Genomic DNA, 20,516 nt, shown 5'->3' with positions numbered 1-20,516 from the left:
TATAAAAAAATTAGCTAGGTGAAGAGAGGACCACGTTGATTGCCGTTTATTGCCACGTCATGAACCGTGACGGAATTATTGACGAGTGACATTTTTTGTCTAACGGGAGTAACGTCCTGCTATATATGGGAAATTTAGAGTTAATGCTATATTTAGAAAAATGGTGCAAGTTCATGATATTTGGTGTGATTATCCCTTTATTTTATTTTTTAATTTCCAAATAGGCTAAATGACGTCGTTTGGTTTTTTGGAGGGGAAGGGATGACGAGAACGACGTCGTTCTCACTGAGGGGAGGGGGGTGTTTAAAATATATTTGTGACTCCGTTACGTCAATGTCAGAGGCGTAAGATTTCCGTCAGGTTTTTACGTGCTCACGGTTGGACTAGAACATTAGATGGAATGGAGATTCATGACGAATTCGTTGGCAATTTTTTTTAAGGGCCAAAACATTGACAAAATTGATGGGAGCAAATTGTTAGTGGACACTAAAATTGAGTTAAGCGCAATAAATGTAATTAAATATAACTAAATTTTGTAATAATTATAATTAAAAGAAAATTCAATTAAAACAAAGGGTATTAAAAGTATTTTAACAAAATAAGTTGAATGAGAATTGGTTCCCAATTGTAATTAAATTTTTTACAATTGAATATTTCAAATTACAATTGAAATAAAAAGATTAAGAGAATAAGTCATTGCAAGAAAAATGATCATAAGATATACTTTAAAAGTTAAATAAATAAAAATCCGGTTCATATAATTAGCCGCATATGCATTGAAAATGTTATGAAATGACAAAAAGATACAACGGAACGAAAGTAATAGCCAACAAAATATAAAATTTGTGAAAAAATGCATAATTCATGAAATTTTTTTATTTAATACTATGTATTTTAATTTCTCTAAAAATGTAGAGCTATATAGCCTCCGTCGGACTCTACACAATTGTTGGAATTGCAAGTTATGGCGGGTTATAAAGGGATAAATTATAGATGATTATGGAGAGTTTCATACCCATAAGTAAGACCCAACCCTACATAGCTTGCAAATCCAAACAAGCTAACCATGTTTGATTCGACCATCCACATAATACGGCTTTTTCCGAACCGATAAGGAGTTCTTTGAAATATTTTCCGAAGCACAAGGAGAGAATTGAAACCAACAGAAAGTATTTGCTGTTGAAAGGAAAAAGCACGGGCCGGGACATAAGTAACACCCTACCCGTCATAACCCGCAATCCAAACAAGCTAACCATGTTTGCTTCGACCGACCGCATGTTACGGCTTTTCCTGAACTGATAAGGAGTTCTTTGAAATACTTTCCGAACTACAGGGAGAGAATTGAAATCAACAGAAAGTATTTGCTGTTGAAAGGAAAAAAGCACCGGGGCCGCGACGGGACCTTCCCGGTGGGAGACAGAAAGCAAAGTGAAAGGGACAGTGTCTCCCCCAAATACGGCCGGCCGCCCAGAGCCGCCTGCCCCGCCACCGCTCCTCCGTCGTCTCTTCTCTTTCCCTTTCCCTTCAAAGCTCCTCTTCTTCTTCTTCGTCACTTTCCTCAGAAACCCTAATCGTCCAATCCCTCGATCCGAATCCGAAATGGACGATTCGTTGATGTTGATGCTGTCGAACCTCCTCCACCTCCACACACACCTCGACCCCACCACCAACCTCCTCTTTGCCCCTTCCTCCGCCGCTTCCGCCGCCGCCTCCTGCTCCCCCACCTCCCCCCTCTCCTCCTCCTCCACCGCCGCGCCCCTACTGTTCCTCACCCTCGCCTCCCTCCTCTCCCTCTCCTCCCCCAAACCCTCCAAGCCATCTAAACCCTCCAAGCGCAAGTCCCCTCCGGCATCCCCTTCCCCGGACTTCTCCATCTCCGCCTTCCGCGCCCTCTCCACCGAGCACATCTGGTCCCTCGAGCCTCCCCTCCGCGACGCCCAGTGGCGGTCCCTCTACGGCCTCTCCTACCCTGTCTTCACCACCGTCGTCGACAAGCTCCGCCCTTTCATCGCCGCTTCCAACCTCTCCCTCCCCTCCGACTATGCCGTGGCCATGGTCCTCTCCCGCCTCTCCCACGGCTACTCGGCTAAAACCCTAGCTGCCCGCTATTCTCTTGACTCCTTTCTTGTCTCCAAGATCACCAACATGGTCACCCGCCTCCTATCCACCAAGCTCTACCCTGAGTTCATCAAGATCCCCGTGTCCCGCCGCCGCCTGATCGAGGCCACTCAGGCCTTCGAGGAGCTCACTTCCCTCCCCAATGTCTGCGGGGCCATTGACGGGAGCCCCGTCAAAATCGGTCGCGTCTCCTCGAATGCCTATCGATGCCGATATGGGTATGACTCCGTTCTGCTCCAGGTTGTTTCCGATCACAAGAAAATGTTCTGGGATGTCTGTGTTAAGGCCCCAGGGGGCACCGATGATGCCACCCATTTTCGGGATAGTCTGTTCTACAATAGGCTGGTTTCGGGTGATATTGTGTGGGACAAGGCCATCAATGTCCGGGGTCAGCATATTCGACCTTACATAGTCGGGGATTGGTGCTATCCCTTAATGCCATTCTTGATGACGCCCTTCAACTCGAAAGGGACTGGGACTCCTGCCCAGAACCTCTTCGACGGTATGCTAATGAAAGGCAGGTCCGTTGTGGTGGAAGCTATTGAACTTCTAAAAGGGCGGTGGAAGATCCTGCAGGACTTGAATGTCGGCCTTAATCACGTGCCGCAGACGATTGTTGCATGCTGCGTTCTGCATAATTTGTGCCAGATTGCGAGAGAACCCGAGCCCGAACTGTGGAGGGAGCCCGATGAGAGTGGGGCCCCTACTAGACTGCTCGAGAATGAGAAGTCCTTTTACTATCATGGCCAGAACTTGCGACAGGCATTGGCTGATGACTTGCACCACCGGCTCTCGGCAAGGTAGTAGATTTGACGGTTTGTCATCAAGCTATGTAAGGAATAAGGTTCTGTCTGGTCCTGACTGACCCGTTCACGATATGTTGGTGCTCTGTTTCTTGTCTTTGTTGAGTTTCCTGATGTTTGAAGTAGATGCGTTATTAGGTAGTGTAAGTTGTGACTCTGTACGCTAACTTGGGGATGGAGATTCATTAAAAGAAATCTGTAATGGTAGTTGCCTCGACTCGATTGTTGCGTATCACGTTGAGAGTCGCGTTTGCTGATTGGTATGCTCTATTTTTCCTTAGTAGCGTAGCGTAGCAAGCTTTCCTCGTTGGATTGGTTGGGGAGTTTTCAGGTTGGCATAGCATAAACAGCAGGCAGGGATCGTTGGGGAGGCCGCTTATGCAGGAATATAAAAGAATGAACGTCTTTTCTAGATGGATTCTTGTTCGTGAATTGTATTCTGTGTTATGGCCTTTAGTTTCACATGTATGGAGAGAGAGATCAAAGGTTATCTTTGGTTTGCAGAGGCCCGTATCTTGAGTCGTCAGTTTCCGGATTCGGAAGATGGTTGGTTAGGAATTGAAAATTGGTTGTTCGCTCCAATTATCTGACTATTACGCTGTAGCCTCCATTCGAATTGCCTTTGCAGTCTGCCCTGTTCAGTGCTAGTTGGAGGAAACAAAGAATTCTCTGTTCTATATAGTGGTGAAACTTCCAACAGGTATGCCATGAAGCCTTATATATCAACTGGAAAGACAGTTCTGTCTGAGATCATACTTTCATTCATCTCGACCAGTGTTCTCTAACGATAATACTCTGCTATGAGAATGATGGTGAGCCGCCACCCTTACATCAAAGCCTATCAGAAACCAACCAGAGCCCAAAGAAGAAAACCTATACACAACAAAGGACCTGCAAATTCAGAGGTTTCTACCCCCGTTTGTAATCCCTTCTAGAAATGCAATAAGACCCAGATATTGATCCCAAGCCTTTTTGCAGTCGTCATAAGACTCCGTCGGCAATTCCAGTAAGGATTCTGTAACAAGAAGAATTCCAATGATCTTACAGACAAGTAAGAATTATCGATGCACAGCATTATACAGGGGACGAAGCATTTACGCCCACTCATTTGCACAGAGCCTGCAATATACATACTGAAGCGCCTCCATCCGCGGTTTACTCCAGTCAAGCGGCACAACTCGGTCAATGAGTATACCTAAGCCAAAAGCAACTGAAATTTAGAAATCCCACACACGAAAAGCATAACTTGCTTGTCTTTGAAGAAAATCTAACAGAGAAAAGGATTGTAATCATCTTTCTTACCAATCAGTCTGTTTGACACTTTGAATGTTTCAGAAGCAATGTATGAGAAGAATTTTCACATGAAGTCCAAATGGCTATCGGCATAGTAAAGGTGCTCCCTTGCAATGATGATAACATTTTTCTGGGGGTTCTGATCGTAGTAAAGGTGCTCCCTTGCAATGATGATAACAGTTTTCTGGGGGTTCTGTCGAAACCCGATCGTGAAACCACATAAACCATTTCAAGCGCACCTTTATCTTCACGATCCTATCATCCCTAAGGTATATCATTTTGATTTATCTCCAAACCATCACCCAGCATAAGCGGTTCTTCCACTGTTCGGAAGGAGCCCGTTCCTTGCCATCTCGGATAGCACATTGAACAAGGCATCCATATTTCCTTCCTTATGGTTGATCTCAACAAGGACCTTAGCAAGTTCAGCATCAGCAAGCTTACAGCTTCTCATTGTGTTCCCGATAACTTTGGTCAACTCATCATTCATCTCCTTCCCATGCAGTGCTTTAATTAGTGCCATAACGGTAACAGTATGAGGGACAAGACCTTCACGAACCATTTCCTTGTACAAACTAAATGCCTTCTGAACGCTTCCTCCCCTGCAATGACCGTGTATGATGATATTATAAACTGCTTCATTAGGTTTATAATTCCTCTGAAGCATTGAATTGAAAACTCTATCTGCTTCGTTCATCAGACCCTTCATACAGAACCCTTTCAGCAGAGCTACCACACTTTCGAATTCCACACCTGCGCAATTTTCTATCAGCGTATCATATGTGACATCATCTGGAACGGATTCATCATAGAACAATTTAAGCAGAAGCCTCTTGGCTTCTCTTGTCCGGGCTTTTTTATTGAGTCCATTGATCAGGACACTGTAGGTTACCACATCGGGAAGGAAACCTTTCCTGATCATCTCATTGTGCAAGACCATAGCCTCACTCAGATTCCCTTCTGCACAATACGCATTTATTAGGGTTGTGTAAGCATATTCATCAGGAAATAGTCCAACCCGGAACATTTCTTGAAAGAGGTCACAAGCTTCGGCAAGTCTTCTCATTCCACAAAGCCCTTGAATTAGAGATGAATAAGTGATGGCATCAGCTGCGATGCCCTTATCGGACATCTCCCTTTTCATTTCAAATGCCTTATCCAAATCCCGGTGCTTGCAGAATCCAGCTATAACCGTACAGTAGCTGACAACATCAGGAGCAATCCCATCTTTCTCCATATCACGAATAACTCCAATAGCTTCCTCCATTCTTCCCAACACGCAATGTCCGTTAATCAGAGCATTGTATGTAACAATGGTAGGTGAGAATCCATTCTCCCTCATTTCCTCCACCACCCGGTACGCCTCTTTCAAAAACCCCTGTTGTGAGAAACCATCGATCAATGTCGTGTAGGTCATCTGATTAGGATGCAGCCCCCGGTTACGCATCTGATCAAGAAACTCCATTGCCCTGTTTAGATTCCTAGCCTTACACATGCTATTAATCAAGGAAGTGTAAGTAATCACATTGGGCGATAGCCCATTTCTTAGCATCTCGGCATGCAACATAAGCGCTTCATGAAAGTTACCCTCCTTACAATACCCGTTCACAAGGGTATTATATGTAACCTCGTCGGGAACCAAACCATACCGGCTCATTCTGCTGAGAACCTCACTGGTCTCCTTCATCCTCCCTCCTCGACACAGCCCGTTGATGATCATGTTATATGAAATCAAATTCGGCTCCAAGTTCTTCGACTCCATTGATCTCAACAATTCATTCGCAGCACCAATCTTCCCTGATTTGCAATACGCATCAATCAAGGTATTGTAAGTGACCACATTCGGCAAACAACCCTTATTCTCCATTTCCCTGAAAATACTCAAACCCATTTCCATGTTCCCCGCTCCGCAGAAACCCCTCATCAGAATGTTGTAGGTAAACACATTCGGCGAAATCCCAGTCTTAGTCATGTCCCCATATACCTCTTCAACGGACTTAACCGACTTCCTAGATCTAATCATGGCATCCAAAATCGCATTATACGAGAGGACACCGGGCATAAACCCGTGAGACTTCACTCGGCCGACGAAGTCCCGAGCTCTGTCGACCATATGCAAGTGAGAATAGGACTTCACGACCAGATCAAACACGGAGGAGCTGGAACTGCACAGGTCATGGGAATCTCTAAGATGCGAAAATACCGGGTCCTCGGGCTCGCCCTGCGTCTCGAGCGCGAGGGCCTCCGCGAGTGACTGGGCGGTCTTGTAGAGCTTGAAGCGGGTGAGGACGTGGAGCGCGAGGCACTTGCAGTAGGGGTTGAAGAACCGATGGGGCCTGGCCCAGCCGACGAACTTCAGTGTCAGGGACTGGTCGTTCTGGGATTTGAGGAGCAAAGCGGAGGCGGCCTCAGGGGTGAAGATGCGGGAGAGGTAGCTGAGGCAGTGGGGGTGGCGCCTGAGGTACGTGATTGCCTTGTCGGCGAGGAGAGCGTCGGGCGGGGAGAAGAGGGGAGAAGGTGGACGCCGGTGAATTCGGGGCATGGGGAGTGGCATTTGTGTAATTTCCGGAGACAGGGCTCGTCGGACATTCGCTGGCGGGAGGAGGGAGGAAGACGACGGAAGCGGAAACCCTTCGTTCAGGTCACGGTTGTCGGTTGCTCATGAACCGCAGGCGCGAGGGAACAAAAAAGAAAAAACTCCTCATATAGATGTTTTTTTCTTGGCATGCTCTTGATTAGTTAGTCGGGTTGAATTGAATTTCCGGATACCGAACGCATCGAAAGAAAAGTTGTCTTTTCTTCCCTTTCCTTCATATTACAAACTCAGGAAAATTCTATCATCCCTTTCCCCGATGATTTCCCTCTCTAGATCATCAGATAAGCACCCGATCACATTCCAAGATTCGAATAAGATAGATCGACCCTACCAAATCTCGAGCTATACCCCTTTGTTTGGCTGTTGGGGCAGGTTTTCTCTCAGGTCCATCTCTGAAGACAGACACCGGAACTTAAATCCGAACTTAACAAAAACCTGAAGATAAAGTCGAGGTAAAGAAAATGCAGGTGGGATTTCATCCATGTAACGTTTACACACAAACCCAAATGTTGCTGATCTTCAGTATCAACCGATTAATATGCACTAAAGCCCCTCCCGAGCAGCTTGTTTGAGGTGCCGAGTCGGTCTTAAGATCTCCGATAAAGGATCCCAACCTATAACATTCATCCAAATAATTGCAAGAAACTGTGGAAAGTCAAAACGTCTGAGGAAATACATTGCAATGTCAAACCTTAGCGCTACTTCAACAGTTCTAATAACTCACAAATTCCTTTTCTTTGCACATCTGTTGTCAGTACAATCATAGGACGAAAGAATCAATTGAATGGTGGAAGAAGTCATTTTCAGAGAAGAGTCTAAATGCGTAGCAAAACTGCAGCAGCTGCAACGGCCAAAACTTTTCGAGGGTTGACAACCTCAGCTGGCACCTGCTTGGGGAACTAACAGGTCGAAATAATCGTCGGGAAAATTTTGGAAAAGTTAATTTAAGAGCAGAGGATATACAAAAAATCTTGAAGCTTCACTTCCGATAATCTGCGTGGAGAAAGCTCTCATACTCCGTTCCTTTAAGGGTCTTCTGGACATCATCCCAGTTCTGGACCTGACTGGACAAGGAACCTTTATGTATCTTCACCTGCCGGCTCTTTAGCTCCCGATAGGGAACCTTGAGGAACTCTAGCACATCTACCAATTTCTGCAAGATGTAAAAGCAAATAAGAAAGAAAATTAACCCAAAATCAGCTAAGTAAGCAGAGAATGAGTGTTTGATCAAGGTCGTTTTTCTTACTGTGCGGTTTTTCACTATGTCCTCATAGTACAGCACAATATGCCGAGTGCTCTTGAAGTACTCCAGAGCTTTAGCAGTTGTATCTTGTACTTGCTTCAAGTCTTTTATCAGTAATGTAGCATTCAATGTAGGTTTGTAGCTTGCAAGGATCTCTGCCTGGAATCATATTCAGCAAGTCATTAAGTGAATACAACTAGGTTGTGCATTATATTAGATAAAGCTCCGTTGACAAAGAATACACAGAGAGAGAGAGACGGGGAGAGAGAGAGAGAGAGAGGACAAGACCTCATGGGGTGAATGCACGTGAGACTTGTGAGTGCCGTTCAGTAATTTGTTATCACGATCATAAGAATTTGCAAGAACTGATATCATCCTCCGCAACAGATTTCTTCTGAAGAGAAATATTGCTGAGACACCATTGGTCTTAAAGTAGTCTACTATCTCTTTGTGGTGCTGCATGAGCCCCTGCAGTAACCAACACACAAAGGGAAAAGAGAAAATAGACTGTTTATGCTACCGTTTCATAATAGGAAAGGGAAAATAAAAACACTATTCTGCCTCAGAGATATTGCTTGCTTAATTCATGATCCATTTTACGACTTAAAATCTTGACAATGATACGAAGAATTAATTACTTGAGTAGTTCATGCGCGAAATATATAAACATAAGCATAGTGGGGGCAAAAAATAAAAAGCACCCTAACAGCTGAATAAAGGCGTGAAAGATGCAGAAATCACAGGATGCAATTTGCTTAACTAAATTTCCAACAAGTTCATATAACAGATAAGAACAAAATAATAATAATAATAATAATAATAATAAAGAGAGAGAAGGAAAAAAAGGCAGTAAGGAAAAAAGGGACTGTATAACTAAGCTGAAGAATTCATGCTCGGTTAGTAGCAGATCCTCTAGCGGATCTAAGCAAACAGAAACCTCAAACCCCAATATATGACAACCTCATTGGAGGTTGACAAAACATGTATCATAGATATGTACGGTGGTCATGCTTGAAGCTTTAGATCAACATCTGTTGATAATAACGTTAACAAGAACTAAACTAGGGACAGCAGATAGCACTTAGTGCTTATCTATGGGTTTCCAACACTAAAAGGAAATCTATAAGTATACAGTCGCATCTTAACAGCGGTTATTGGGCCAGTTAGATCTACAGAACACGGAGCAACAATGTTTCATATTCAGATAGTAAACAAGCAATGCAAATATACACCAAAAATTGAAGCAGCCCCATAGTCTACAACAAAATATTAAAGTCCATCTCAGATTAGGCAAGCTTTACATGTCATAATAATAAATTAATTGACGCCAAAAGAATTAAAGAACAAACAGTGAGGCTATCCATTCAAATGTAGTGAACAACTCATAGTATTAAGGTTATGTTTTTGCTCGGCCAAAATTTATTTCAAGACAAAGAGAAGGAACTCAGAATTATAAGATGCATAAACATCCAAACCAACAGATGACCGAAATTTGGTCTTTTTACTCATTATCTCACAGCCAGAACCTGATGAGAATTTATTAATCCCCGTTAAATTAATGCATCCTGGGTTAATAATGTGAGAGTGCCTATTGGGTACCTCGAATATCTATTATATGCCAGTACAGTAATCAGAAAAGGCAGCAGATTCATTAAACTATTCCCAAGCGAGACTTCATTAAACTATTCCCATAGTCTGCAACAAAATATTAAAATTCATCTCAGATTAGGCGAGCTTTACATGTCATAATAATAAATTAATTGACGCCAAAAGAATTAAAGAACAAACAGTGAGGCTATCCACTCAAATGTAATAAACAACTCATACCATTAAGGTTATGTTTTTGCTCGGCCAAAATTTTATTTTAAGACAAAAAGAAGGAACTCAGAATTCTAAGAAGACCGAAATTTGGTCTTTTTACTCATTATTTCACAGCCTGAACCTGATGGAGAATTTATTAATCCCGTTAAATTAATGCATCCTGGGTTACTAATGTGAGAGTGCCTACGGGGTACCTTGAATATCTATTATATGCCAGTACAGTAATCAGAAAAGGCAGCAGATTCATTAAACTATTCCCAAGCGAGACTTCAAAGTCAATCATTAACTTAACAAATTATAAGAAACAACTGAGGCATACTCACCTGATTGAGCATCCACTTCAGGCCAACAGCAGCTGTGCACTCATTCTTTGAGGCACTACTGAGCCAGTCGAGGTTATAGATTTTATCCAAAGTCTCGAAAATTGTAGAGACATTTCTCCTCCTAATTTTAACGGAGAAAATTTCCCCATTTGAGCTAATATTGGTATGATTATTGAGCAAGGTTTCGAACCATCCACTTCCAGACCTCTGCATCGACAGAATGGCGAAGTTCCGGACAGGATTGCATGCACATTCCGTCCTATATTCAGACATCAAATGAAATTCGTTCGATATAACAGCCGAAGAGCTTAACCTCCAAAGTGTAGTATACAATGTCATACCTGCTAAAAGTTTTCGGTTTTGGGTAGTGCAGATAGGGAATTTCCCATGGCTCAACGGCAGGTTCAGCGCACGGCCTATTAACCACTTGCACATTCAAAAACCCAGCCGTGGTTTGGGTGCCGATTTGCTTTAGACAAATGGAGCAAATATAAACGCCACATACCATGGCAAACACCAAAACGATCATACGAAGCACCAAGGGCGACTTCTTGACAGACTTTAGGTTAAAACAGTCCTGCATTTTGGAGCAACAAGCTACGGTTATACTGTCCCCTGGAAACACGTGATCGAGCCGATGCAAACATAACACAATTTCAACCTTACCCTGTCCCCATACTGAAAATCATACATCAAACAGAAGCATCAGAGACTTCTACAGTTCTACTGTTCATTCGCAAGCACAACTACTAATCATTAATATCAGACAGGGGGAAGGGGAAGTATTTATCGAGCAGAGCGGATCGGACCGGACGGCTGATACAAACAACAATTCGACGAGCGACGAAATCGACCGAGCCTCCGATTCAGCTTAGCAGTAGTCAGGCTTTGCTAATAAGGGCAAGGGAATCTGAGACTTCCTACTTAAATAAATCGCGCGAATGCAGGGGGGACAGATATATATGTTAAATTATTGAATGCGCAGATCTTCAAAAATGTTGACCGGGAGGAAGGAAGGAAGGAAGGAATCAAATCACACGGGAGCTCAAAGCTGGATTATGCAATTATAGTTATAATTATCAATAAATATATAGTTTGCAGAATCACATGCCGGAGCTCATTACATTCACGCAAGCTGAATCCTCAAACCGAAGTGACGGAAGAAGAGGGATGAGTACATTACCTTGGTGAAGGAGGAGCAGAGATCGTCGGCCATGTCGGGGCGGAGGAGGGAGGCGGAGGGGAGGAGATCGGGAAGAGCATTTGGCAGCTCAGGAGGAACTTTCTCTCGCCATTGATGAAATCAGAGGGAGAGAGAGAGTGTCGGAGGGGGAGAGAGCTGCTTTTCTCGTGAGTGGGGAGGTGTATGATTGATGATGAATGATGATTGATTTAGTGGGTTGGGGGCGTCGGCTCTGTTCTGGCTTTTTCTCCTCGGTCTACGTATGGATCGACCGTTGCACGCTCGCTCCGCTTTTTCTTCCTGCTGTTGCTTTTCTTCGTTCGTTCGTCTACCTTCGCCTCGGCATCATCGACATCATCATCATCCCCATAATTCCGACCATAATTCCGCCATTTTCTTTTTAAATTAATTTATAATTTATTCTTTTCTGTGGAATATAATAAATAATACTCCGGTTTTTTTTATAATAACTAATTAATTAATTTTTTCGATGGAATAATTATTCAATTAATTAGTTAATTAAACTAACATAAGCACCTCTCTCTTTCTCTCTCTCTCTCTAGCGTTAGTAGGTTAGTTCAGGTAATTCGACGCATGTTCCGCTTAAACAAAATCTCAAATTCGAATACTTATAAAGGCAGGACAAGAGGACGAGGCAGATGGAGGTCCGAGGATGAGGAGCAAACTCAGCACAAATTGAGTGCTCGTCTCGCCCTTCTCAAGTCGGTCTTATGCAGTATCCCTCTATATTACCTTTCGTTGTGTGCTATCCCAAAAATCTGTCGCTCATAATCTCGAGAAAATCTTTAGGGCTTTCCAGGGTGGTTGCACAGATAACAAAAAAATGCATTAGCAAATTGGGAAATGATATGCATGCCCAAATAGAGGGGGTGGGGCTGGTGTTGTCTCAGTTTTAAATAAGAATAGAGCCCTTATAGCTAAGTGGTTTTAGAGGTTCGAGTTAAGGTGAGATGCTCTATGGGAAAAAGTCATATATGTACTATTCACAAATCGGATTCTTCATTGTGGTTTCCTTCTCAGTGTGTATCGTCTTTTCGACGTCCATAGTTTCTCATTTATCGAACTTGTTTAGTTGATCCTCTTGTTCTTCCAGTGCTTTCTCAAAATCTATCCATCTTGGTGGGAAATGGTATCCATAAAAAGTTTGGGCTAGATCCTTGGATTGGTGAGTCAACATTGAAGGCATGCTTCCCTAGATTGTATCCCATTTCCCTAGAGAATGAGGCTTTAATCAGTGATATGGGTTTCCTTGAGGATGCTCGTGGGGGTAGATGTTTTCGCTGGAGACGGGATCCTTTTCAGTACGAGTCTAAAATGCCGGAAGAGTTTAACTCAATGCTCATTTCTTGCAAGATATTTCGAGAAGCACCTGACAAGATTAGTTGGAAGAGCGTTGTCGGCAAATTTCAGAGAAAGGTATGGACCGTGCTATCTTTTGCCATTGCTATGTCCATCTGGCTTGCAAGAAAATGAGGCTATTTTCAATGCTAAGGAAGCCACACTCGATGATCTGATCCATATGGTAGTTAATTGACTTGCTATGTGGGTAAAGATAATTTTCCTTATTATGCTGCTGATCTTTATAACTCTTCGGAGGACATTTGTAGTTGGTCCAGTATGAGGAAGAGTCATCCTCAAATCTCCTAGTCAGCCCACCTACTAGCTGGTTCAAGTGGAACACCGACGGATCTGCAATTGGCAAATCTGGTCTTGCGGGTAAAAGAGATTCAAAAGGACTTATTGTCTATTTATTCTTATCTTCTTCTGGCATTATAGATTCAAATCTTGCTAAGTTGCTTGCAATTGGACGTGCTTTGCAAATCTCTGCTTTGAACTTCATTTTCCTGGGTTCCTCTCTCATCATTGTGTCGGATTCCAAGATTGCTTTCTCCCGGCTCACTAAAGCGACCAGCTTACTATGGAAATATCGTAGCATACTCTTGGACATTCAGTTATGTGCTATGCACTTCACTTTGATTTAATACCAACACTCTCCAAGATAATCCAATGGTTTTTGCGAACTATTTAGCCAAATCGGGTGTTGATAGGATTTCGGATTTTATTGTCTAGTTGTAGGGGTTTTCTTGTATCTTTTTTGTAATTATCTCCTCGTGCTTATCCTTGTTTTTTGTTGTAGGGGTTGTTTCTGATCCTTTTGTAAACCTCTTGTGATCTTCGCCTCATGAGATCACTTCTATTAATGAAATTTGAATGAGTTATTAAAAAAAAAAGGACTGAGGACGAGTGAAGTGTGTGAATTAGAGTTTGCTTTGTTCTCGTGTCTATGTAAAACCCTTGTTCCTTTTCTTTTTAACCTTAATTTCGGGTTGATTCAATGATTGGCCGAGAACCAATAACAGGGGTTCGAACCGGCCGAATTTGAAACCAGGTTTTGGATCTTTGGGGTCGAATTGAGTTGTTTTTTGAGTTGGGCGGGCTTTGCTTACACCCCTAATGCTCTTACCTCTTTCTCACGAGTAAGTATTAAGCGCTTCAGGACGCGCCACGTCGACATGGATCCGCGGGTTAGAATATGACACACAAGATACGTTTAGAGTAAATGACCAAAGCTTGTGAAAAGCCTAATCTCGATGTGATTGTTGATTGTTGTTGGCTTATCGGATGTCACTCGAATCAAGTGATCGGGGTTCATTTGGTTAAACATTAAAATGGAAAAAACCGTATTATTGTGGCTCATTTGCTTACAAATTTTGATTTTTAATAGATTGTAGTTTCTATTCAACTGTATCTATAATTATAATATATAATATGTAAAATGTGTTTTTCTTAATCCTCTATATCTTTTGATTTAGCATTCGTTTAACGTAAATAATTCATTTTGTCACTTTCTTCTCTTGAGGAGAAATATATATATTATATATATATATATATATATATGGTAGACCAATTTGTCATCATGACCATTTCTAACAAGTAGAAGATCAATTATAGAATCCAAAACCCGATCTCGATTTTGAAAGAATAAGAGGAAATCAAATTACATATTCGCAAACTAAGACAAGTCCAGAATTCGACCTACAATACTCGCGGAAGGGCAGAAATGAGTGAGAAGGACGACTATCAAGGCGGTTTAATACCTTCTTCGACTTTATTTCAAAATGAGTGGCTCGTAACAAATCACCTCAATTATTGATTAGAGCTATTACCTTACCTCAGATACAAATTAAACTTTTCCGGACCTATATAAAAAAAATTAAACGTTTTAGGACTTATTTATTCAAGTAGAAGAATTTGATTTCAATACATCGCCTCCATCATATATAAAATAGCAGAAGAAGAGCTCGAAATCGATTTTTTTTTTTAATTTGATAATTTTTTTTCCCAGTTCGAAGTTCCGGAGAGAGAGATGCCACGTTTGAATTTCGGACTGGTGTTGTCGCGGGCCATTCGTTCGTCCGTTTGTTTGACGCCCGACCCGACCGACCGTGCGCATCATAAGAGTCATTTTGACTATTTTTATGTTTTGTCTTTGCCTTTCTGGTTCAGCATTCGAATATTTTGCACGTTTGATTCCCTTCCCCCTCCTTCCTCGGTTGAATATATAAGTTTATTAATGCTCCGTTTGTTTTCAAAGTCGTGATTTAAAATTTTAACTTTAACTTTAACTCAAAACACTACATAACAAAACATACATTTCAAAAGTCAAATTGATGGACCCCATATATTATTAAAATACAATCTCATTATAATTAATTATCTATACCTTCCATTCATTTCATATTTCAAAAGTCAAACTGGTGGGCCCCATATATTTTTGTCTTCTTCTATAATCACAATCACAAATTCATTTCATATTTCAAAAGTCAAATTGATGGACCCCATATATTATTAAAATACAATCTCATTATAATTAATTATCTATACCTTCCATTCATTTCATATTTCAAAAGTCAAACTGGTGGGCCCCATATATTTTTGTCTTCTTCTATAATCACAATCACAAATTCGTGACTTTAACTCCGAAAACAAACACATTGTTATTGTTGGGCCAGCCAGTCATAGATCTTGCTTTGAACGATCCTTTCCATCTTCCTTCCCATGTGGAATTGGATTATTAACAGAAGATTATAAGATATCAATCAATTGGCCAATTTTTATTTTTCTTCTGGCAGAGATCATTATTCTAGTCAATAATTAAGTGGCCTTGAGATAGAAGACGAAGAAAATATGAGATCTTTTTTGAAAATGAAAAGACATTGTTTCGTTGGATCATACTATCCGTGGATATACCTAAACATGAATTGGGATGTGGATAGGCCCAACTCGATGATGAGTAGGATCCGTCGAAGAGTTGGGCCTCATTCGAACTTATACATAAGTGAGATTGGACATGCAGGCCAACCCCGGTCAATTAGTCTAGCATCGAACAAATCGAGTTTTCTCATCTTCTTTCTCGGGTTTATCTATTTGTAGATTTTTCTTTAATTGGATGAGAGACCTATCAAATCGAAGCAGACCCAAGATCACATGATTCGTGGCATAGGCTACACATGAATCGTGAATGTATGATCCTTCCCTAAGTAACATAACTAATTTAATCTATTACGTTTCTAAGCAAAAAGTAAATAAATAAAGGTAAGATAAAGTAATTATATGCAAAAGGGGGGGTAAAACAGTAAATACAGCGATATGCAATCGTCACCAGTCTTGACCAGCGGGTGAAGAGGAGAAAGACAGACGTCCCCTTTATTAAATCAGCCATTTCCTTAATCAGTCGATCATCGGTACTCCCCAACTGACTAGCTACCACATCCGACAGCTTCTCTTGATCAGCTCCGGCAATGGCCTCCGCCGACGGCGAGATCGCCCACAAGTTCCGCTTCTTCCACGTCTACAAGGACGGCAACATCAAGTTCTTCTTCCCTTCCATCGAGAAGATCCCACCATTCGAGGACCCCGCCACCGGGGTCCGTTCCAAGGACGTCACCATCTCCTCCGACCCGCCCGTCTCCGTCCGCCTCTTCCTCCCCAAGGCCGCCGCCGCCCCCGGCGGCAGCAAGCTCCCCCTCCTCTTCTACATCCACGGCGGTGCCTTCCACATGCAGTCCGCCTTCTCCCACCAATACCACAGCTTTGTCGCCGCCGTGGCCGCTCAGGCCAACTGCGTCGCGGTCTCGGTGGAGTACGGGCTCTTCCCGGACCGTCCCATTCCGGCCTGTTACGAAGACTCGTGGGCTGCCCTCCAGTGGGTCGCGACGAGGCAAGACCCTTGGATAGCCGAACACGCCGATCTCAACAGAGTCTTCCTCGCGGGGGACAGCGCCGGAGGGAACATTTTGTACAATTTAGCAGCACGGGTGGGGTCGGTCGGGTTGCCCGGCGCCAAGGTGCCTTATCTTGACTGTTATTGACTAAAGGAAGATAGTCGGGCCGAAAAGACTAGTCTATTAGATGACAGCATCCGTTTCGTCTAATTTGTTCGATTCCACCATAATTGCGCATATAATCAACATGGGACAAGTGTCTTATAGAATTGGTTTGATTCATAACATTTGACATAAATCAATTAACCATATGATGCAACGTAATTGTTTTCGGCAGGTTGTCGGGGCGATACTGGTTCATCCGTACTTTGGGGGCACGGAAGATGATCACATGTGGCTCTTCATGTGCCCCACGAACGGCGGGATGGAGGACCCAAGGTTGAAGCCGGCGAAGGAGGACCTGGCGAGGCTGGGGTGCGAGAGGGTGCTGGTGTTCGTGGCCGAAAAGGATCACCTGATGGAGGTGGGGATAAGGTACGTTGAGGAGCTGAAGAAGAGCGGATGGGGAGGGAGTGTGGAGCTGGTGAAGAACTTGGGGGAGGAGCACTGCTTTCACCTGTTCGATCCCAAGTACGAGAAGGCCGTCGAGCTGAAGAACAAGTTCGTCTCCTTCATCACGCAATAGAAATTATAGAACCAGTGAGTAGCTGGTAAATTGTCCACCGGAAGTGTCAAAGGGTCGTATCCAACGGTGCGGTTGTTTCAGTTTGTGAGAAATTATCTCATTATCGGATGATAATAAAGCTTATCTTGTTCACTTGTCCTACTGTGTTTTAATGCTAATGCTGCTGGACTTGAATGCGAAATCTCGAGACAGCTCGAGTCGGGGGCTCATGTCCTGGGAAAGTTGATTTTCCGGTCACTTCTTCCATCACGAAATCATTGAAATGCTATCGTGTGATTGCCAATGGATGTTGTAAGATTGACCGTCGGTCGACATTTCATATTTATGTAGAAGCTACGCTTTTCTTACATTAGTTGGTTTCGGAATTAGGTTTCACGGCTGCTACATTTCTTTCTCTTGTCCGACTGTAGCTTGAATATGTTCGAAAGGATACGGAATGGAATTTAGACCGAATTTTTAGGTGAGAAAGATGGATGGAACGAGCTGGATATCCTGTTTTGCCTTCCCGGGGTAACCACATAAGCAGTGATTCGTCGATCAGTTTGTCATGACGATCATACTTGGACCAATTGGCATTAAATAAAGATAATTGATGATCTAGTTATTGGTGGATTGGATGCGTGACACCGATAAGGACCATTTGTAAGGACGCTTATTGCGAGAAAAAGGGTAAATTACTCTTAGGGTATAAAATGTTTTAAATGCGTAATATTTTGATATAAAAAGGAAAAAGTTACAATAATTGGATAAACAAGTTATCGTATCACTCAACAATTTACCACAAGAGTAATTTACCATATCACTCACTCAGTCGAACAAGTTGTCAATAGGTACGGGAGGGGTGGTGCCAATGGCGTCGAAAAGCTGATGGTGGTGGTTTTGAAGACCACGTCCATGAGTCCTGTGTCTCTCCCTCCCTCTCCATCACAGGTTCTCCATCTCGAGACACAAACCATCAAAGCAAAGCCGCAATCATTGATTTTGCAGACCAGCCAAGCAATTGAAAGAAGCCGTTGAATTTTTTTTGGTTAAAAAAAAAAGGAAATAGGATCGGAGAAGGGGGAGGAGGCGTCCCCTCTGGCCACCCAACCCCGGTGGAGATCGCCGATGGGGTCTAAGCCCAAGGGCGACTTTTGTCGGGGGTGGGTGGTTGGCGGGAATGCCACCATCCCCTATTTCCATATTCGGAGGGGGTGCCCCTCCCCCCAAAGTTCTCAATGTGTGGAGAGATCTCGAATACAATAATATATTTATTATGAAAATTAAATTAAACTTAACTTAATTTTATTTTTATCTCAATTTAATAACACAATCACTATTTTTTTTTAAATTTTTTTCTTCAAATTCTCTCTCTGACTTTTTATTATATATTATTACAATTAATATTTTAATAAATTATTTCAACTATTCAACACATTTTCTTTAATTCAATAACGCAATTATTACTTTTTTATATTCTCTTTAAAATTTTCTTACGTACTTTTTTCAATTATTTTTGCCTTCATCTCCTCAAATTAAATTAAATCAAATTTAATTTTGTTATCAAACGTAATATTTATTTATTTTTTTAAAAAAATAATTTTTTACTTTTTATTTTCAATTTAAAAATTTTAAAATGAATTTTTTACTTTTAACTTTTAAGTATTCGTGCCATGTCGGAGGCTTCCTGACACGTCATATGCCATGTCAGAATTGATTAACGGCGTTAGTTTGAGATTAACTAATGCACTTGATTGCAACATCTTTGAAAGCTCGTGTACTTTGTTGCAATTTTTTTTTTATATTACACTTTAAATTTTTTTTTAATTAACACCGGGGAAGCACAAGTAAAATCTAGGAACGGTAGGTGAACCCTTCAATCATACAAGTCAGCCATCTCCCACACAACGTTTCTCTCTGTTTCCATCCCTTGCTGTTGCCTTTCCAAAGCCAAAGACACCCCGCAGCTTCTCTCCGTCTTGATCGGCTCCGGCAATGGCCTCTGCCGACAGCGAGATCATCCACGAGTTCCGCTTCTTCAGGGTCTACAAGGACGACCGCGTCCAACTCTTCAAGCCTCCTGTCGAGAAGATCCCGCCATTCGATGACCCTGCCACAGGGGTCCGCTCCAAAGACGTCACCATCTCCTCCGACCCGCCCGTCTCCGCCCGCCTCTTCCTCCCCAAGACCGCTGCCGCTCCCGGCTGCTCCAAGCTCCCACTTCTGTTTTACCTCCACGGTGGCGGCTTCTGTATGCAGTCCGCCTTCTCTCGCCAGCACCACGGCTTTGTTGCTGCTGTGGTGGCAGCGGCTGACTGTGTGGCAGTCTCAGTAGAGTACGGGCTTTTCCCGGACCGGCCCCTTCCCGCCTGTTATGAAGACTCGTGGGCTGCCCTCCAGTGGGTAGCGGCCAAGCAAGACCCGTGGATTGCCGAACACGTGGATCTCGACAGGGTGTTCATTGCCGGGAACAGCGCAGGAGGAAATATATCCCACACTTTGGCGTGTCGAGTCGGGTCAATCAGGTTGTCTGGGGTGAAGGTGCGTGATGTTGATATATATCGATCTACACCGTAGTGTACCACTGGCATTCAAGATATTAATCTTGATCAGTGTAAGAACTACGATTTGTGCAGGTGGTTGGGGTCATACTGGTCCATCCATACTTTGGTGGCACGGGCGACGACAGGATGTGGCTCTACATGTGCCCAACAAACGCCGGACTCGAGGACCCAAGGCTAAAGCCATCGACTGCAGACCTGGCGAGGCTTGGGTGCGAGAGGGTTCTGGTTTTCGTGGCGGAGAAGGATCACCTGATGGAGGTGGGGATCAGGTATGTTGAGGAGCTGAAGAAGAGTGGTTGGGGAGGGAATGTGGAATTGGTAAAGAACGTTGGGGAGCCCCATTCCTTCCACATGTCTGACCCCAACTATGAGAAGGCTGTGGAGTTGAAGAACAAGTTTGCTTCTTTCATCAGGCCATAGATCAGTCAAGTAGGTCGTAAATTTATCGGTCATGCTCGCAATGCCGAAGCTCGGTGAGAAAGTTCGAGAGCTGAGCACGAGGATCATGGTAGCTGTGATAAATGGATCTCTGGTAAACTTTTCTCTGTGAATCATGTTATTTCAATACATAATATTTGAGTATGCCATTCATATGTATGTTGGGCATTGATATTCAGTTGAAATAGAGAGACTAAAACAGAATTTCTAAAATAATTTAAAAA

General features: G+C 42.9%; 5 protein-coding genes across 6 annotated transcripts; 3 read left to right on the top strand and 2 right to left on the bottom strand.

The window, feature by feature from the left end:
• Window positions 1-1,303: 1,303 nt before the first annotated feature.
• Window positions 1,304-3,156, top strand: LOC116193529 (protein ALP1-like). The gene has a single exon (XM_031522264.1). The coding sequence runs from the start codon at window positions 1,600-1,602 to the stop codon at window positions 2,920-2,922; it is 1,323 nt and encodes a 440-aa protein (XP_031378124.1). The 5' UTR covers window positions 1,304-1,599; the 3' UTR covers window positions 2,923-3,156.
• A 447-nt stretch (window positions 3,157-3,603) lies between these two features.
• LOC116193528 (pentatricopeptide repeat-containing protein At5g39710) lies at window positions 3,604-7,268 on the bottom strand. Of its 2 annotated transcripts, XM_031522263.1 has the most exons (3): window positions 4,224-7,268; window positions 4,020-4,116; window positions 3,604-3,936 (listed from the first exon to the last, which is right to left on the bottom strand). In XM_031522263.1, the coding sequence occupies exon 1, from the start codon at window positions 6,766-6,768 to the stop codon at window positions 4,513-4,515; it is 2,256 nt and encodes a 751-aa protein (XP_031378123.1). In that variant the 5' UTR covers window positions 6,769-7,268; the 3' UTR covers window positions 3,604-3,936; window positions 4,020-4,116; window positions 4,224-4,512. The 2 variants fall into 2 exon arrangements, with proteins under 2 accessions (XP_031378123.1, XP_031378122.1); XM_031522262.1 differs by having other exon boundaries at window positions 3,604-4,116.
• Window positions 7,269-7,460: 192 nt separating this feature from the next.
• Window positions 7,461-11,735, bottom strand: LOC116193530 (nodulation protein H-like). The gene is made up of 6 exons (XM_031522265.1): window positions 11,381-11,735; window positions 10,539-10,774; window positions 10,198-10,456; window positions 8,342-8,521; window positions 8,057-8,212; window positions 7,461-7,963 (listed from the first exon to the last, which is right to left on the bottom strand). Exons 1-6 carry the CDS (start codon window positions 11,411-11,413, stop codon window positions 7,790-7,792), a joined length of 1,038 nt encoding a protein of 345 aa, XP_031378125.1. The 5' UTR covers window positions 11,414-11,735; the 3' UTR covers window positions 7,461-7,789.
• Window positions 11,736-16,123: 4,388 nt separating this feature from the next.
• Window positions 16,124-17,592, top strand: LOC116197557 (probable carboxylesterase 12). The gene is made up of 2 exons (XM_031527729.1): window positions 16,124-16,749; window positions 16,964-17,592. Exons 1-2 carry the CDS (start codon window positions 16,204-16,206, stop codon window positions 17,309-17,311), a joined length of 894 nt encoding a protein of 297 aa, XP_031383589.1. The 5' UTR covers window positions 16,124-16,203; the 3' UTR covers window positions 17,312-17,592.
• A 1,577-nt stretch (window positions 17,593-19,169) lies between these two features.
• On the top strand, window positions 19,170-20,441 carry LOC116196516 (probable carboxylesterase 12). The gene is made up of 2 exons (XM_031526263.1): window positions 19,170-19,831; window positions 19,927-20,441. Exons 1-2 carry the CDS (start codon window positions 19,286-19,288, stop codon window positions 20,272-20,274), a joined length of 894 nt encoding a protein of 297 aa, XP_031382123.1. The 5' UTR covers window positions 19,170-19,285; the 3' UTR covers window positions 20,275-20,441.
• The last annotated feature ends 75 nt before the right edge of the window (window positions 20,442-20,516 follow it).

Source organism: Punica granatum, chromosome 2, assembly GCF_007655135.1.
Source record: "Punica granatum isolate Tunisia-2019 chromosome 2, ASM765513v2, whole genome shotgun sequence".
Taxonomy (NCBI): Eukaryota; Viridiplantae; Streptophyta; class Magnoliopsida; order Myrtales; family Lythraceae; genus Punica; species Punica granatum.
Note: the sequence above shows the minus strand (reverse complement) of the source record. Positions and strands in the feature narration are given on the sequence as shown.

What these genes read in the sequence shown, in the direction of transcription:
- LOC116193529 (XM_031522264.1), top strand. Translation starts at nt 1,600, where the DNA reads ATGGACGATTCGTTGATGTTGATGCTGTCGAACCTCCTCCACCTCCAC.
- LOC116193528 (XM_031522262.1), bottom strand. Translation starts at nt 6,768, where the DNA reads ATGCCACTCCCCATGCCCCGAATTCACCGGCGTCCACCTTCTCCCCTC.
- LOC116193530 (XM_031522265.1), bottom strand. Translation starts at nt 11,413, where the DNA reads ATGGCCGACGATCTCTGCTCCTCCTTCACCAAG. An exon ending in TCTGCTCCTCCTTCACCAAG is followed by an intron (nt 10,775 to 11,380) that starts GTAATGTACTCA and finishes TCCAAAATGCAG; the next exon opens with GACTGTTTTAACCTAAAGTC. An exon ending in TGAAGTGGATGCTCAATCAG is followed by an intron (nt 8,522 to 10,197) that starts GTGAGTATGCCT and finishes TGGTTACTGCAG; the next exon opens with GGGCTCATGCAGCACCACAA.
- LOC116197557 (XM_031527729.1), top strand. Translation starts at nt 16,204, where the DNA reads ATGGCCTCCGCCGACGGCGAGATCGCCCACAAGTTCCGCTTCTTCCAC. An exon ending in TCGGGTTGCCCGGCGCCAAG is followed by an intron (nt 16,750 to 16,963) that starts GTGCCTTATCTT and finishes TGTTTTCGGCAG; the next exon opens with GTTGTCGGGGCGATACTGGT.
- LOC116196516 (XM_031526263.1), top strand. Translation starts at nt 19,286, where the DNA reads ATGGCCTCTGCCGACAGCGAGATCATCCACGAGTTCCGCTTCTTCAGG. An exon ending in TCAGGTTGTCTGGGGTGAAG is followed by an intron (nt 19,832 to 19,926) that starts GTGCGTGATGTT and finishes CGATTTGTGCAG; the next exon opens with GTGGTTGGGGTCATACTGGT.